At 36.6% G+C, this 18,963-nt stretch overlaps 2 protein-coding genes across 7 annotated transcripts in view; both read left to right on the forward strand.

Moving 5' to 3' along the window:
- The window catches only part of LOC106174593 (dynein axonemal heavy chain 3), an 82,953-nt gene that overhangs the window by 1,549 nt on the left and 62,441 nt on the right, over positions 1–18,963 (forward strand). For all 6 annotated transcript variants that reach the window (XM_087015044.1, XM_087015047.1, XM_087015046.1 and 3 more), the window contains exons 3-5: positions 14,889–15,057; positions 17,252–17,360; positions 17,714–17,859. In XM_087015044.1, the coding sequence (XP_086871170.1) occupies positions 14,889–15,057; positions 17,252–17,360; positions 17,714–17,859 (424 nt within the window). The remainder of the gene's footprint in view (positions 1–14,888; positions 15,058–17,251; positions 17,361–17,713; positions 17,860–18,963) is intronic.
- On the forward strand, positions 70–8,546 carry LOC147761100 (uncharacterized). The gene is made up of 2 exons (XM_087015050.1): positions 70–1,019; positions 5,432–8,546. The coding sequence occupies exons 1-2, from the start codon at positions 524–526 to the stop codon at positions 7,768–7,770; spliced, it is 2,835 nt and encodes a 944-aa protein (XP_086871176.1). The 5' UTR covers positions 70–523; the 3' UTR covers positions 7,771–8,546.

The following is an 18,963-nucleotide window of genomic DNA, read 5'->3' on the forward strand; positions in this document are numbered from 1 at the left end:
AGTCTTGTATCCCACAGTGAACTAGTATGTATTATTGTATAAGAGCAGTGTTTGGTGATATTGGTTTCATGTTAAATTTAGTGATTTTTGGTGAATTTTGGTAATTACAGGGCAGGGTCAGAAATGACCTGCCGTGGCACACAGAGTCAGAGATGACCTACCACACACATCTCCAGCATCATTTTGATAATTACAGGGCAGGGTCAGAAATGACCTGCCATGACAAATATTTAGCATTTAACTTGAAATACAGGTCCGTAACACTGGCTGGGCACAAGTTGAAGGGACATGTTGTCGCCCTTACAGTTATCTTAAATGTATCTCTTTGATCATAGGAATGTCTTTGATATCTGTGTATATAATCCCCTGCATCCTCACAGAGGGACAGAGGGACAGGGAGAGAGATAGAATAAAGTCAGTGGCAACAGAAAATCTTGTTGTTGGTTATTGCTGATCCCTCATTCTTCCACTGATACTGAAGTTCAACTCTGATACTGGTGGAGTAACCATAAGGGCAACAAAAATGAGACGGGCATCCCCCAGAACTTCCAACCAGCAGCAAGCAGCAACAGAACAGCAGGCCTCGAGTCAGCATACCCCTGAATTAGATGGGCAACAACCACAACCCTCAGAGCAACATGAGCCTGGTCCTCAGCAACAACAGGAGCTGCAGCCTCTGGACCAGATTGAGAGACAACAACAAGCCCAGCAGACCAACTCTCTGATAAGATCCCCAGTGCAGCAACAGGAGCAGTCCCAAGCAATGATAGAGATGCCACCACCACCACCACCGCCACCTATGCCCCCCAGTGCAGCTCAACAAAATCAAGGGAGTCCAGTGGCAGCTCAACAAAATCAAGGGAGTCCAGTGGCAGCTCAGCAAAATCAAGGGATTCCAGTGCCAGCAGATCGATCTAGAGATAGCAGCAAGGAGAGGATGCGTGAAAGGAGTGCAGAAAGAAGGGGTGAATGGAGGAAGGAGAGAAGAGAGGAAAAGGAGAGAAAGTGTTCACGTTGTGGTAAGTGGACTTTTCATACGGAATTAAATTGTTTTGCCCGTAACATGAAATGCTACAACTGTGAGCGTATTGGTCATTTGGCTGTGGTTTGCAGAACCATAAAACAATAGGGGTGTCTGCGTAATAAGGAAAAATTGAAAAATTTACAGGAGAGTTGTTTTCTAGGAAATGTCATGGGAGGGGACCCTATAGAACACAATTTGATTAAAATCCATTTTAATACCCTGACAGTTAAGGCCATGATTGACACAGGTGCATCAATATCTTGCATTTCCGATAACATCATGAGAGACATAAAACATGAAAAACAATCAACAGTTAAGTTTTTAAAATCAGATCTGTTAACAATCTCAGGAGTAGGCGGAGAATCCCATAAAATTATTGGTTGTGCTTTAATTGACTTTGTCATAGGCAAAAACTCCTTCACTCATAAATTTTACATTTTGCAAAACCTTCCCAGAAATGTTATTTTGGGCATTGATTTCCTAAAGACAAATGGAGCTACCTTTGACATGAAAAATAGCATCCTGTCATTTAATGATAAGAAGTTCTATCACACAAATAAACCAAATTATGTAGGCCTGGTGCGTACCAATCACAAAATAACTGTTGGTCCCAGAACTGAAAGCTTAATTCCTGTAAAAATATCTGGAGCAAATAAGACCAATGCTAAAAGTCTACTGTTAGATCCTGTCGATAACCACTATTTGGTGGCTAGGTGTGTTATAGATAAAAATCGGAGCATGTGCAGAATATACAATCCCACTGACAAATCAATAACCATTCCAAATGACACTGTCTTGGCCAAAGCATACCCTGTAGAAACAAACTGTATTCTACCCATGGGTGAGGAGGGTCCAGCTAACATTAGCTCATGCTTAAAACGGGAACACTTTATTGGGACAATAGAGGCAGAGTCCATAGATAACTCACATTTCCTGAAGTTAGCTAAAGAAACGGGCTTATCTTTAGATGAAACTGACCTGACAGAAGAACAGAAAGGTGAACTATTGATATTAATAGGGAAATACAGGGATATATTTGCATCAGATTTATCAGAAATGGGAGAGGCAAAAGTGAAAGGACATGTGATAGAGACAGGTAACGCCCCGCCCCAAAGACAAAGACATTATAGACAGACAACTGACCAAAAGACTGAGATAGAAAGACAAACAGATGAGATGCTTAGAAATCATATCATTGAGGAGTCAAATAGTGAGTGGGCAAGCCCAGTGGTTTTGGTTCGCAAAAAAGACGGATCTATGCGTTTTGCTATAGACTATAGACGTTTAAATAAAGTGACCACGCCCATCCACTTTCCCTTGCCTCGACTGACTGACGTACTCGACATACTTGCTGACTCTAATGCCAGGGTGTACAGTTCTTTAGATTTATTCTCGGGCTTTTGGCAACTTCCCTTAGAAGAGACTACCAGACATAAAACAGCTTTTGTGACCCACCATGGTCATTTTCAGTTTAAAAGACTTGCGTTTGGCCTTCGTAACGCGTCGGCGCACTACCAAAACACAATGGCCCGTGTGCTAAAAGATTTAAATTGGAAAATGGTGTTGTGTTACATTGATGACATTTTGGTCTTTTCAAAAAATTTTGAGGAACATCTCCAACATTTGGAATTAGTTTTCAAACGGTTACAAGAAACCAATCTCAAAGTGAAAACAAAAAAATGCAAATTTGCTACTAAACGAATAGCCTTTTTAGGTCATTTCATCTCAAAAGATGGCATTTCAGTAGATATGTCAAAAGTAGAGGCAGTCAAAAAAGTTTTGAGACCGAAAACTCGCACACAGGTGAAAAGCTTTTTGGGTATGTGCAATTACTATCGTCGTTTTGTCAAAAATTATGCTAAAATTGCAGCCCCCTTGAATGCATTAACACGAAAGGATAAACCATTTAGTTGGACAGACACGTGCCAACAGTCATTTGACAAGCTAAAAAACACCTTAGCGACAGCCCCTATCTTGGCATTCCCCGACATGAACAGAGAATTCAAACTAACGACTGATGCCTCAGACTTTGCGATAGGTTATATGCTTAGTCAAGTTGACAAAGATGGAAGGGAACATGCTATCTCTTATGGTTCTAGAACACTGCGTCCTGCAGAAAGAAATTACAATGTTACAGAAAAAGAATGTTTGGCTTTAATTGAGGGAATTAAGGAATACCGAGTTTACCTTCAACCCAATCATTTCTCAATCTTTACTGACCATAAACCTCTGGAGTGGTTGCAATCAAAACAAAGTGGAAACCAGAAATTGAATAGGTGGGCACTTGAAATTCAAGACTTACAGTTTTCAATTTATTACAAGAAAGGTAGCACGAACCCCGTAGACTGTTTATCAAGACAAACTGATGAAGCAGACGATGACATAGCTCTAACACAACCTAAAGTCAACATGATAGATGATGCTAAGGGCACGTATCCCCTGACACTCCCATCAAAAATTGACAAGAAACTTCATACCATCAAATTCAATTACTGCAGACCAAATCCTCCAGTAGTAGTTGCAAGTGTCAATAAAACACCACTAACAAAATGGCCAGATAAGGTAGAACTAACTGACTTGGCTCAAAAGCAAAGCGCTTCCCCTGACCTAGCTTCAATCATTAGAATCCTCCAAAGTCCTACTAGTGTACAATCAGAAAAGAAGAACCTGAAAGAATTTTTCCTGATTAGGAACGGTATACTGTATAGGCAACACATAAATAGAAGAAAACAAAAGGCAGGTGATGAAAACTTGATAGAGCAGTTAGCAGTGCCAAAACAATACAGGGCTAAGGTATTGAAAGCGTACCATGATGCCAGGGCAGGCGCTTGCCATCCAGGTTTTAGGAGATGCCTAGAAAAAATCAGGTTAAAATATTATTGGCCAAAAATGTCAAGGGACATTAAACGTTATGTCAAGTCCTGCAGTGTTTGTCAGAAGGTCAAAAGAGGTTATCACAATACAAAGTCGTTACTACAGCCCCTTCCCATAAAAGATGTTTTCAGCACATGGCATTTGGATATACTAGGTCCAATCACACCGACAAAGTCCGGACACAAGTATATCTTGCTAGCTGTAGAATCGTTTTCACGTTGGCCAGAGGCATTTGCCCTTAAATCACAAGAGGCTACTGAAATAGCAAATGTCTTATACAAACATATTTTTACAAGATTTGGTGCGCCTTCTGAAATTATTACAGACAGAGGCCAAAATTTTAGATCAAAGTTAGTACAAGCCATTTGTGACATTTTTGATGTAGAAAGACACTACACAGCATCGTATCATCCCCAAACAAATGCCACGTGTGAACGGTTCAACAGTTTTATATGGCAATCACTGCGTGCCCTATGTCGAGAAGATCAGTCAGATTGGGCAGATCATTTAGAATCAGTGTTAATGGCCTATAGAAGTTCTCCCACAGAAGGGACGGGTTATAGTCCATTTTTCATTCTTTTTGGAAAGGAAATGACCACACCTTTAGATGTTGAATTACTACCAAAGAGGGACCTACCCCATAATGTGGCAAAATATGTATCAGACAGATTAGATTCTCTAAACAAGGGTAGACAGGTGGCAGCAAAAATAAAACTGGAATCTCAGTGGCAAAATGCCAAATATCATAACCGAAATGCTACAAATCCAAAATATGCCGAAATGGACAAAGTTTTATTAAGAAATGAAAGAACCCCAAAAGGTTTGACATCCAAACTCGTTCCAAAATTTGCAGGGCCTTTCTATATAGTGAGAGTGCTTGGCAATGCCACATACCAATTGAGAGAGTGTATCACCAACAAACTTGTGAAGGCCCCTGTTAATGCCAATAGACTTAAACCATACAAAGACCCCATTATCAGAACAAAGTTTGATGACATCACTCCACAAAATGTTCCAGTTAATGGTCCGATCAATGATACTGAAAATATCCAACCAGAAGCACAATTTGATGCTAATGTACCTGACACTCCTGTCCCATGTGAAGTTGAGATAGATAACCCACAGGAAAAAGAGGTAGAGAAAGTATTATGTTATGAATGGTACAAAGGAGAAAAGCTATATAGAATAAAGTGGAAAGGTATAAAAACATCGACTTGGGTTAGGGCTGATAAAGTGCCAGATTTGCTAATTCAGGAATTCCATGCTAATAAGACGAAGAAAGGAAAGAAGAAAAAGCGTAAACTGGTGACTCGTCAATAGATTGTGATCAGATGTAATGCAACTCCTCAGTATAGAATTGGCAGTCTTTCTAAAATGTCTAGCGCTTAATCCTTATGCCTTTTTATTGTACAGTCCTGTTCTCCTACTCTTTTCTGATCTTCGGTTTTGTACCTAATGCGCAATCTTCTTGTAGCTGGTTCTATAAGTAAGATAGGTAAAGGCCACTTCTTATAATCTCATATTTCTCCTCAGGACCCCAATACGATTGCATAAGTCTATGGCTTGTCATCTGGATGGCTGTGGCAATTCTGCCCCTTACCAGTGCTGAAAATCGGATAAACTACGGTGTTTTCTTTAGAAATGAAGGGACGATGGCAGTGGTAAACGACTATTGGCTACACACTATGTTGGTGTACTTGCCAGAAGTTCCGATGGAGCCTAACTTAGAGTATAATTGCGATGGGCGTTTAAATAAGAAAACATGTAAATTAATCGAAAGAGCAGTAGATGAAGGTAGAAAGTTGTATAGTCAAACAAGAAGTGAATTGAGAGCACTTCGGCATAGAGTAAGTGAAATATTTACCAATGATGATGTTGAGGAAAATAGACAAAAAAGATCAGCACTTCCATTTGTAGGTAAGGTGGCGAATAGTCTCTTTGGAGTGGCAACGGAAGACCAACTTAATAAGGTGATTGATCACATCAATGCATTGCAATCAAGGCAGCAAAAAGCCCTGACATCCTTTTCCAAATTTAGTTCTCAATATGGGTCAATTGTAAGTGGACAAAATGAACGCATGATGAACATGGTTAAACAGATAGAAGACAATCACCAGTTAAACATAATGTTAGGAGGTGATTTAAAGTATATTGAGAATGAAATAGATTTTACACTTGGGTTATTTACAAAGTTAATGCATGTAAGTACCATAACTAACAAGCTCACCTTTGAAATCGAAAATACAATGATAGGTATGAATGATGTCTCCCATGGAAAGCTTTCACCAATTCTATTTCCCCCTCATATGCTAAGCAGCACTTTAAAGAAAATTAAGGCTTCTCTTCAAAAACAATTTCCAGGACTACTTATCAACCAAAATTTGCAGTATTACTACCGTTATGGCAAAATTGCCACACATAACTTAAATCAGTCAATAGCAATCACCATCAAAATTCCCATAGCATCCCACGATTTATTTACAGTGTTTCATGTTAAAGCAGTACCAGTTCCCCTCAATGCGACAAGTAAGCATGCCACCCTCCTCCACAATGTTCCTGAATACTTTGCCAGTTTTGGGAACCACCACATTAGCCTGAACTATGATTTTCTGAAATCTTGCACTGGACAAAACCCCATGTTTTGTGCACTGGAAAATACTAAGGTATCCAAAAAACCTCATTGCTTAAAGGCCCTTCTACTAAATGATAAAACCAGCATCAAAGACCTCTGCGATTTCCAACTCCTACCCAATAGCATCTCCTCCACCTTAACGCCAGTTGGGAAAGATCAGGTTCTGGTTAACAGAATTCAAAATTTGACAATGCGGTGTTCATCCAATGTAACCAAAGTTGGTTGTAATTTTTGTGTTTTGAAGGTGCCATGTTCCTGCTCTATAGAAGGGGACTCCACATATATTCCTCCCCGTCGAATTTGTGAACATAATGAAACTACTGAAATTCTTCATCCCATAAATTTAGCACTTTTACAGCAACTTTTTGATGAAGGTAGCTTTTCTGATATTTTTGGTCATTCTGTCTTTCAAACACCCCCCAGAGTAACAATCCCCACGTTACGCCTATACAATCATAACTTTTCACAATTTTTAACCAAGGATTCCTCCATTAAACTCAATCTGCGAAAAGTAATGTCAGCAGCAAAAAAGGGAGAGACTATATTTCAGTCGCTGACTGAGCCCCTCTTGTCTGGTGACTTAACATTACCCACAGGAGGACTGTCTCTGGATGATATAATTGGGTATGTAGCTTTGAGTGTTGCAATCCTAGCAATTGCTCTGTCAGCCACACTTACTTATAAAATCAAAGTTTTAAGCACTGCAATGTTAACTATGGCCCATGCCAAGGCAAACACTGCTCCCAATTTTATCTATCAATATAGCTCACCATCTCCGTCACCCAAAATTGAATTCGACATCTATAAAATTTTAACGCATGAAATTGCTCCTGCAGTTTACTTTTCAGCAATACTTCTTCTTTTTATCATTCTGGGAGTAATTATTTTGTGTAAAGGTAGGCACCAGCAAAATGGCCTAGCACTAGAAATAAACAATGCTGAAAAGAGCATGTTGATACACCTATGTCATCTTAAACAGTGTCCATTTGATATCAAAGCAACGGGAAATCAAATTATTGCTAACCTGATAGTAATAAAGGGATTAAGACCAAATTTAGTGCTTGAATGGGGAGATGTAACAATAAAAGTGACTCAAGGACAGGTGAACCACTTCATTCCATTGCCTACCAGTGTCCCCTTGTCCTGGTGGCAATATTTTTCTATCATGTCAATAATTGATCAGCCATTTGATGCGCATCTTGTAGTGTTGCATCATGAACGTTTAATGTACCTCCTGTGAATACCAATTTGACCTTATTACGCTATAAAGGGTAAAACAATTTAATGAACAGTCCACTTCTACGGAGTGTGAGTGTGATTATGTGTGATCCACAGTGATTTGTGTTGTATACTTGAGCGTGTACTGACAGTATACATGAATTATATTAATGAGCTATCATAATATAAGAAAATAATAATTTTTAATTTGATATTAATGAGACGATCAGTATTGATTATCGAAATTATGTAACCACATTGAAAAAGTTATGATAATTAATTGATGTAGCAATGACCAATATTTAGCAAAAATCTTTGATTTGATGGTGGAGGGTATTGATAATATAATGGATTATGATAACATTTATGATGTGAAATATAACTATACATGTAACTCTAAGATGTATATTTGAGTGTACTGACAATATACATGAATTATATTAATGTTCCATCATGATATAATAAAATAATGACTTTCAATATGATGTTAATGAGAAAATCAGAATTGATTCTGGAAATTATGTAACCACATAGAAAAAAGTTATAATAATTAATTGACAAATATGAAACAAAACAATTGTTGATTTGATGATGGAGGGTATTAATAATGTAATGGATAAAGATAACTTTAGGTTGTCAAGCAATGCTACACATGTATCTCTTAAATGTGTAAACACAGGATTATATATTATATACTGTATCTGTCTGTGTAATGTTAAGGCAATCAAATTTGATTGTTACAGTGAATTAAGAGATGTACCATATTTACTGGTAGTTAAAAGAATATCTTTTTATGCTCAATAGTATTAATTATTTGTAGACATAGACTATTATAGGGAAACTTCAGCATTATTATCATTATAACTATGAAAAGGCATGCTAATGTTAAACTTTGTTGCTTATGGCTATAATAATTGCCAGCATAATAGCTTGCACTCGTGTTTATCTTACGATTATGGTAGTCCTATTATAAGACAATATTTCTGTTTGTCATTACATTGTGAACAAAATTTGAGGCACAAATTTTATTGGGCCAGGAAGATGTTTCATGTTAAATTTAGTGATTTTTGGTGAATTTTGGTAATTACAGGGCAGGGTCAGAAATGACCTGCCGTGGCACACAGAGTCAGAGATGACCTACCACACACATCTCCAGCATCATTTTGATAATTACAGGGCAGGGTCAGAAATGACCTGCCATGACAAATATTTAGCATTTAACTTGAAATACAGGTCCGTAACACTGGCTGGGCACAAGTTGAAGGGACATGTTGTCGCCCTTACAGTTATCTTAAATGTATCTCTTTGATCATAGGAATGTCTTTGATATCTGTGTATATAATCCCCTGCATCCTCACAGAGGGACAGAGGGACAGGGAGAGAGATAGAATAAAGTCAGTGGCAACATTTAACTTGAAATACAGGTCCGTAACACTGGCTGGGCACAAGTTGAAGGGACATGTTGTCGCCCTTACAGTTATCTTAAATGTATCTCTTTGATCATAGGAATGTCTTTGATATCTGTGTATATAATCCCCTGCATCCTCACAGAGGGACAGAGGGACAGGGAGAGAGATAGAATAAAGTCAGTGGCAACAGAAAATCTTGTTGTTGGTTATTGCTGATCCCTCATTCTTCCACTGATACTGAAGTTCAACTCTGATATTGGCTTGCTAGTGATCCTTGGACCAAGACTGTCAGTTTGTGGACTGGAGAATTTTGGTTCCCTGAAACCTTTCCATGGTGTCAAAATAGCACTGTAAATTAAGTCATCTATAACATTTGTGATAGACATCACATTCAATTTTCATTCAACAATAGTCCCATATTGACGGCAGCTGCCTCATCATGTAAATGACTCTCCTTTTAAAACGATGAATATAGCTGATTCTCAACAAACATTTTCGAGTCATGCAATCATGATATACAAAGAACTTTATCAGGGAAATTAATGTCTATGCCACGAAGAGTCCCCATAGTTATAGAACTGTTGATTGAAATTATTGAACTTGTCCTGGGAATTCTACAGGTAATGTATTTTGTATACAAGTAACATGTCCCTGTATTTACCCAGACGTTAGAATACCCATAGCTAGCTTACAGCCCTGAATGCTGTCAGTGTTTGTGTAGAATAGCCCAGGGATATGAAGGGCAGTGTTTTACATTATCGTTGACTTTGAGAACATACTTAGACTGAAACTGTGTGGGAAGTCCCACTTGTGTTTCGGTTTTCACTGTACTGAACATGATTTTTATAGAGAACTGAAGTAGGTTAATTCATCTACCTGTACCCACAGCACTTAATTATTACTAGATGATTTTGAGTACATCCATCCATTATGTTTTTAAAGGATTTTAATTTTTTTTTTTTTTTTTTGAAGAGGAAGAAGTAAAAATGTTTAATGTTATCAGCAGGTCTCAGTGCATGATAATTAAGTTTTAAAAAAGTTTTATTAAGTTTTATTTTAATTATAATTTACTTAATTATTCGCTCGGAAATATAACAAGTCTCTAATCCATTTTAGATTGCTCTTAGGAATCCAACACAGCTCCAAAATGACCCCCCATAACCCCGCGTGGCTTTGGTGACTTTTTGTAAACTGATCTATAGAGATGTTGTTCACAAGTAGAGATTTCAATCCCTTGATTTTTAATGGAATATACATCTTACGTATGTGAACCCATTAGTCTAGGCTGCAAAAATCTATACAGTATTTTCAAGTGTATGGATTCACATTTCTAAAACAAGGAAAACATACTAGTATTTTTATGTGTATGTTGTCTGGCACATAGGGCAATCAATAGCAATTACGATTGGATATCAAGTATAAAGCTCTCCATACAGAAAAGTCTTCCTGAAACATTGAATAGACTACTGTGTTCCCTCTATAAAAGGTAACAGGAAGAGTCCATTGACAGTTGAAAAGGGTGACGTAAATTAAATATTGATATTTTGGTCAAACTGTGATATATGTTGTAATGTATGTATTGATGATGTCATAGATTTAGTTTTAAACAATACAGCAGTGATTTACGTTTGCATCATTAAAGAGCATAAAAAGCTTTTTTCATGGCGGTCTCCATTCTAGTCCATTGATTAATGGTTCACGGCGCTGTCAGTCTTTGAGGAAAATCTTTGATCCATGATTTGTTTCCGATGGGTTGTTAAAGGTTGCATACTGTACAGGCTATTTCCGGTAGACTTTTAGCGGGAACTGGTCTGTCTTTATCCTTGATAATGGACTGTCTGCAACCTATTGTTGAAGAAAAAAGAGGAGTTAGGTGTGTGTGGACATTTTGTTCAAGCAAGGGCATTAGCCATGAAACTTCTCCAGCTGTCTTTTTGACTTCCATTTTCATTTTTGAACAGCCATTTTTTAAAAATTATTTTATTTTATTTTATTTATTTTTTTGCACATTTTTATCATTGGAGCATGTCATGGATCCTAGGTAGACAAGACTTTTAATAGTTATTTGATCAGTTTTGTTATTATATGAATCATGATAAATCCAGTGCTCATGCAGCAGTTTACTAAGATAGAAACCCTATGGTCAAAATAGCAAGAGAAAAGATATAAAAGCAGTATTAACACAGATGGTACTTTGGCCTGCCCGTCATTTTAGTTTTTTTATCATGAAACATCATGCTCCTTTCACAACATTGCATTAAGTTGTATCACCATGGTATTGATTTTCCAACAGAAGTCACCTCAAAAGGTTATAATACATGTGTTATCACCGAGAGGTGGGATTGATTATGTTATTATGTTTTATCGGGATGATGCCTGAGACAAAAACAACACATTAAAAAGAAATCTATAGCAACTTCATGGCTGTAGATTTTCAGATTAAGTGACAGTTTATCAACAGTGGTGGGTAACTCACAGGTGCTTGAGAATTAGTGCTGAGTGGGGAAATATACAGCTTAATACTTTTTCCTCCTTAGAAAAATAAAATGTATTTGGTTGTTTAAAAAATAATTGATAAATTTATTTTGAAGAAATGAAAAAATGACATATTTTAATTGGTGTATTTATATGATATACTAAGCTGTGTCACACTTTACACACTGGCCTGTAAACCTTTGTCCAGTTTATCATTTAGCTAGCCATTTTGAATTTACTCGACTGTCTTTTCCTTAAAGACTTTTCCAATTGGTATAAAATAAAACTGGAAATTCTCCATCTAAAATTCATAAGATAACTAAAGCATTACATCACATCTTTCTATATTGATATATTTGGTATATTTTTCCTGCTGTTTTCCCTTTAACTCTACACAGACAATGCTGAGTAAACTGAAGTACTCATACCTCCGATCCAATAATGTTAGCAAATATGTCTTCTCCGCGAGATAAGAATGTTTGCAAACAAACACAATTGATCATAGCTACAATGGTGATAAACTGGCTGGTCAGGTGCAGGCACAGGGACGGTGAAAATATCACCTCAAAAAGTGTGTGTGTCTGTCATATACTAGATGGTCTGCCTTGAATGTGACTAATTTGGGTACTGAGAATGAAAATTGAAAGAAGATGATAAACTTTTTTTTTTTATTTTTTTTTTGAAAATTATTGAAGTTCAACTTTTTTTGAAACCAGTGCATGGTGTCCAAGTGAGTTATAAGAAATAATTCTTGATATTTGAAATATTGAGAAGGTAAAACAGTTTGCAGCATTTTTCAGAGCACCCTTTACTTTCCAAAAATGTTATCTTTGCATATGGTGTGTACACAACTTGGAATGACTACTAGTAAGATGCCTTTATGCCTCCAATGATTTTTACCAGTTAGTCATTTATCCATTTACAAAATATATACATATCTCAGTTTTCCCTTTAATCGATATGATTGAAGTATCAAATCAGTTTCCAAGCCAGGTTTGCTCGTAAAGCTACTGCATATAGAAGTAAAACAGGTGGATAAACATTTCTCCGTGGGTTTGTTATTTAGTGCTGGACAGGAAAAGCGACGGGCAAATATAGGTTTTGTCAAAGGTTAGGTTTTATTGTAACTTTTTGAATAAAGGAGGTAAAATACACACGACTGGTGTGTAGTCAAGTGTTTTATGTCCCGTGATAAAGTTTTATTATTGTGGAAGGTGTTGCTGAGTTCATCTTTTGTGTTTTTTCTTGCTGTTTTTTTTTCACTCCGTTATTACTGTTTCATCAACAGGCATTGTTTGTTTGATATTTTATGGTTGCTCCTGTATTGTTTGTGTTTTATTGGCGATATTTTTTGCCCAACATTTATGATTTATTTCTTCCATAATATAAAATATGACAAAGTCTGTAGTGGATGTCCATATTTGAATGTTTTTGAATCAGAACATTACTCTCGATAGTAATCATGTCTTTGCTAAAAAAAAAGAAAAAAAAGAAAAAAAAAAAAAAAACAGTTGAAGTTTGGCCTCTCCCATTTGCTTACTACTGGGCATATCTTGTGTTGTACCCCATGGTTAAAGTTCACCACAAGCACTGCAAGCACTCTTCACAAAGTGCAGGTGGTTTCCTTCATTCAGTTTATTGAAATCCACCCAAAATAGGAATTTATCGGTGAAATAAATGCAGCATCCTGTATGTTTTTTTCTTTCAATGAGCCCTTGCTTTCAACATAGAGTGGAGGATATTAAAATCAGTTAAAATAGCTGTTCTTTATATATCAACTGTGCATTGGAGGAAACAGACTTGGGACACGGGAGAACCCATAATACCTTCTATTAAAACTCAAGCACTGTTGCCATGTTGACACAGCCAACTAACCTGAAGGAATTTTCGTGTCAAAATTCAAAGATACTGTTTGACCAGGGGAGACTTAAGATACTGGGCACACACCCCTTGTATAGGAGTGTAAATTTGGCAGATGAAATTAATGCATTAAAACGGGACTGGGTATGAGAAATACTATGGTGACAGGATAAGTGAATTTAGTATCACAAAAGAATAGAATGTGTTTAACTTAAAAGTTTTTAAATATGGAAAGTAGGCCTAAAATTGCAAGGATGTTGAATGCATGTTGTCCTTGAGAGGGAGAATATTGCTGTGAATAAATATTGCTGCGTGACTTGTTTAATATTGGTTCTGGTTGGATGGAGAGAATGATGTGATAATAAACTCAGTAAGGTTGTTCTTGATGTCAAGGAGAGAGAGAGAGAGAAAGAGAGAGAGAATGCACAGGTGAAAATTAGCTATACTACAATGTAGTACTCCTAATCCAATCCATATAGGAAAGGACAGTGGTTTTCAGGAGAAATACTTCTGATGTTGGCTAAGGCATTTTTTAGTTTCACCGCCTTCCTAAATCATTATATTTTAGAAAAATCAAGATGAAATCTGTCATAAGCCCTGAATGTCACCGCACATTCAGTCTGCTTTGAAGTTAAATGAAGGGTTTATAATGCCTCTTGCTTCGACATTCAGCCAACATTAGAAAACACAGCAGCCCAATGGAAGTTGAATAAAAGGTGGATTATTTTGTGTAGTAACCAATCCAAGTTATTGTTGTGCCGACTGGGGAATTGTGTGCGGTATCAGGGTTATTTTGAATGCCGATCACTTTGGTTTTCAATACAATTGAGACATGTTTGTTCCATTTATGAATCGGTTGCATACCCCAGCTTATAAATAGTATCAGCCTGATCTCAACAGGGCAAAGTTAAGTGTTTTGATGAGGTGAAATATGGTCACACAATAAAGTAATATAATTGTGCAATTGAAAGTGTTATGTGGGATAAATTTCAATACATCATTTTTTTCACCTGGTTACAATAACAATTTAATGATGCTGAACTCAAATACAGACAGCTGAGGGCTGTTTACTTGTTTTTAATTAATAAATGTTCTCCTTCTAATAATTTTCACACCTTTTTCTCCTCTTTCCAATCCATAATGTTTCCAATGGTCTCTCTGTTTCACTAAGGAAATACATTTTTAAAAAGTACAAAAGATTGAACTGAAGACAAAATAGCAATTTCAGTTTTAAATTTGATAAGATGGCTCAGCAAAATACATGTATTTGCCATACACTTACGAAGGTAAAAAAATTGTAATGATAAATGGTTTATATATATACTAGTAGCTACATTATAATTGGGGCAATTATTGTATCATTATAAGTCAAATATTTCCCCTCCCCCTTTTTCAGCCTGCTTATGCAGAAAAACCAAAGATACTCCAAAGAGGCTCGTGGACCCTAGCTGCTCCAATAAAAGAGGAGAAATATGTCCGTCATGTGAGTGACTCCATTGGCAATAACTACAGTCCCACGGCTCGCCATCTGACAACTTCCTTGATCTATGAGTCAACGAGATTTGGTAAGTTAGATTAATTTCACTGATTACCGAAGTTAAAATTATGAGTAATATTCTATATCTGCTATATAAACATAATAGACCAAGGAGTACTGAAACTCCTTGCATGGACATTGATAAAATTGCATCGCTGGAGTTAAACGAAAGTTTGTATCTTGTAGGATGGGAGAGCTGCATACTGTACCTCCCCTTTCATGCAGTCATACCTTCTTGGACCCAAAAAATTTTATAGTGAAAATTCAGAATCTGCCCATTTTTTCTTCCCTTCCCCCTATCCCATACACTGGCACATAATTTACCCCAGGTAATACAGGTATATGCACACACAAAAGCACATGCATGTGCATACATGCACACCTGGTAGATCTAAAGTGTAATGCTTTTACCATTAAATCATATAATCCACATAAAATTTACTCAGTCCGCTGTAATGGTCTAAACTAAGCTTTCCCCGAAATCTTCTTGTTTCCTTTAGTTTGGCTGTGAAATTTTAATAGTTTGACTAAATATTTGTTAGTTGATGATGCCATGAGGGTGTTAGTTATATAGTAACTACAGCTGATGGGCTACTGTGGTCCTAATTTGTTTACCAAACTTACTGGTTTACTGGCACAAATATTTTTCAAGTCAATATCTCTAAGTACACTGACCATATCTTTGATCAGTTTGAATCAGTTACTTTACAGAAGCTTTGATAATGAAATTTTAAGGCATGGCAGGGTTATTTTATATGAATACTTCGATCTTTAAAGTGGATTTTGGTTTTGTTTTCCAAAATTTTTAATTGATTATCAAAGTAAGCTTCAATTTTGTCATTCTCAATCATCCATATCTATATGAATTTCTGTAGATCATTAAAAATTTTTATGTCCCAAAATGTAAAAAGGAGTGTTCATTTCCTGAAAGGGGCACTTTTTACTGTAAAAGTTAAACGTACATTTAAATTGTAAATGGCATAAAATATTGATTCAGAGTGGACCATTTAACACCCCGTACCCATTTTACTTATGGACTAGCTGATATATCAACTTAATTTCCATCTATACAAGCTGCTGGTTGCATGTTAAAATAAATACTCCCTCTTCATTTGATCATCAAACATCTTCATATGTAGTTGATTAATTTGTAGGGGGGGGGTTCATTTATTACTTTTCATTTTATAGACGCGTATGGGGTGATTTATCATTAACTATTTATAAGAGTGAAATAACAAGAAGCCTTTCACTTTAAATGAACGGAGTCTGTTATAATTTCATTGAAACATTAGCTAAGCACCACAAACCCCTACAGAAATGCCAACAGTCATAAATCACAAATGGAAAGAGTTGAATGAAAATTTAGCAGAGCAGAAAGCATTCCGTGTAATTATGGGCCGATCTTGTTCCGTTAATCAATACACTGAACAAATACCCAGACCAATTAAGACGGGAAGTTATAGAGCTGTAATAATGCTCCCCCGAGAATCAATGGCTACTTACTGCATTCAGGTGAATAATTAAAGGGATTCATGTAATTGCATTCTGTTTGCCTTGGCTATGATTTTATCACACTTATGGGGGGGGGGGGGGTATTTTTTAACGAGGAGGACTTTTTTCTAAACACCTAATCCGTCAATCCTACTTCTCATCAGTTGCAAAATATACATTGTGTACTTGTAGAAATATATGCTTGGTGTCATGTCCATTATTTATTTTGATGATATAATTTTTATTTACAATGGGTTTATGGTACAATATTTCTTATATCACTGTAAAATGTGATGCTGATGTTTTTTTTTTTAATCACAAGCAGGAGTTCAGATTCAAGGCCTTTAATCAGAAAACTGATCTTAGAACTGTTTATATATCAGAAAACTAAATCTGACTTATTGTGATTTGTTAAAGGCAAAGAACAGGGCAATGTAAAATGTTTTGATGAGGTGAAATATGGTCACACAATAAAGTAATGTGATTGTGGCAATTGAAAGTGTTATGTGGAATAAATTTCAATACTTCGTTTTTTTCACCTGGTTACAATAACAATTTAATGATGCTGAACTCAAAAACAGACAGCTGAGAGTTTTTTTGCTTGTTATTTTAAAATTAATAAATGTTCTCATGATAATTCCAGTGCAATTGCTTTTTATTGAATCTTTCTTTTTATTATTTAAAAATAATTTATTTTGAACTGAAGTACTATTGCACATCCTACTTTTCAGGTCCTCAAGCTGAGGAAGGTTTTAACTTTTCTCCCAGATCACAGAAAACTCCATCCCCAAGGTCATATCAGGATTCCTTCAGACCTAAGACAGCTGCTAATTCATACAGGTATGGCAGTACCACCAAGAATGGTCTTGTCACCAGAGAGAGAGAGAGAGAGAGAGAGATCCATTTTATCTTTCTTCTCTCTGCCCCCTGCTCTGTGTGTGTGTGTGTGTATACGTGCATGTGTGTGTGCGTGCATATGTGTGTGTGTGCGTGTGTACATGTGCTTAGTACTAAATAGAACACAAATGGCATGGGGTGAAAGATATAACCTAAAGAAGGTAAAATGGTGTAAAATAAAAGTAAAACGGTGTGTTGCTGTATTCCAATGTAAAAAGGGAATTGTAAATTTACAGAATTACCATGAATTTCATATTTATATTTATATTTGTAACTTTTAAAAACCACTGTTACAGAAATAATGAGAGAATAGATGTGACCCGTCTGCACACATCACAGAGCTATCCCCTGCTCAAAACGCCAGAGATCAGCAATGGCCATCATTCACCAAACACACTGCCACCTATCAATGGTTTTGGGAATGGCGAAGTCGAATATTCTGGTAAGTTAAAATATCTTATTTTATCATTTATTTGTGTGGATAAATTAGTGTGAATATGCATATGTGTTTTTTTTTCTTCCTTTCTCTCACAGCTTTTGGCAAAAAGGGTGAAACATACTTTAAAAAGAGATCCTTCTACATTTAACTAAAGTTCCATTGGGAATGAGCCCTAACTTTCAGTATTAAGTCCCAGGTCTTTTATTTTATTTTAAAAAAGCTTCCTTGGAGGCTGAATGTGCCCCAACCACTGTATAAGGCTTCGTTCACATGGAAAGTCTATTTTCTAAAAATCTATTTTCTATTCGCGGTATATCTTGTGATCACGGTCTGTGCCCTGAATATCCCGCGGCGTAATTACTGGCAGCGCGAGCCAGTTACTATAAGTTACTATAAGTAACTGGCTCGCGCTGCCAGTAATTACGCGGCGGGATATTCAGGGCACAGATTGTGATCATAAGATACCGCGAGTAGAAAATAGATTTTTAGAAAATAGACATTCCATGTGAACGAAGCCTAATACCTGTTGTGTCAACAAGGTCCATAACTACAGCATAGATTATAGCTGTCACCCTCTCCACTCTAATCCTTATAAACCCTTTGAAAGGCAGAGTATTCGCAAAGGCTTAAACTGCCCTGTGTTACACCTGCATGTAATCCTAGTAGTGGTCGTCTATAAGTTAGGTTATAGAAAGTCTTCAACTATTTGTTGAAAAATGGAAATGGCAGACGAAATATTTTAGATGCTAACATTTAAAATTGTGAAAGTTTTTTTTCTGAGAGCTTTCAGTCATTGCCCATAGCCTTGACTATGATGGTGACAGACTAAATAGCTTTAGACAAATTGAAAAAAAAAATCAAAACAGATCAACAAGTAATTTATCATTAATACCAATCTCTGCACCCATACCTGTGTGCTACCACAGTGACTTAAATACCACATAACTCCATACCCCAACCAAGTTAAGGAAACTACAATGTATGTTCCGGTAATATCCAGAGGCTATTTGCCAGGTAGAACCGCAATAACAGGTTCCCCTTGTATCAGCCTTGTTGATCAAATATTACCCAGAACATTACTGTGGTTTGAGGCCTGTCTAATGTGTG

The sequence above is a fragment of the Lingula anatina genome, chromosome 6, assembly GCF_051362555.1.
Source record: "Lingula anatina isolate TDL-2025a chromosome 6, LinAna3.0, whole genome shotgun sequence".
Classification (NCBI taxonomy): Eukaryota; Metazoa; Brachiopoda; class Lingulata; order Lingulida; family Lingulidae; genus Lingula; species Lingula anatina.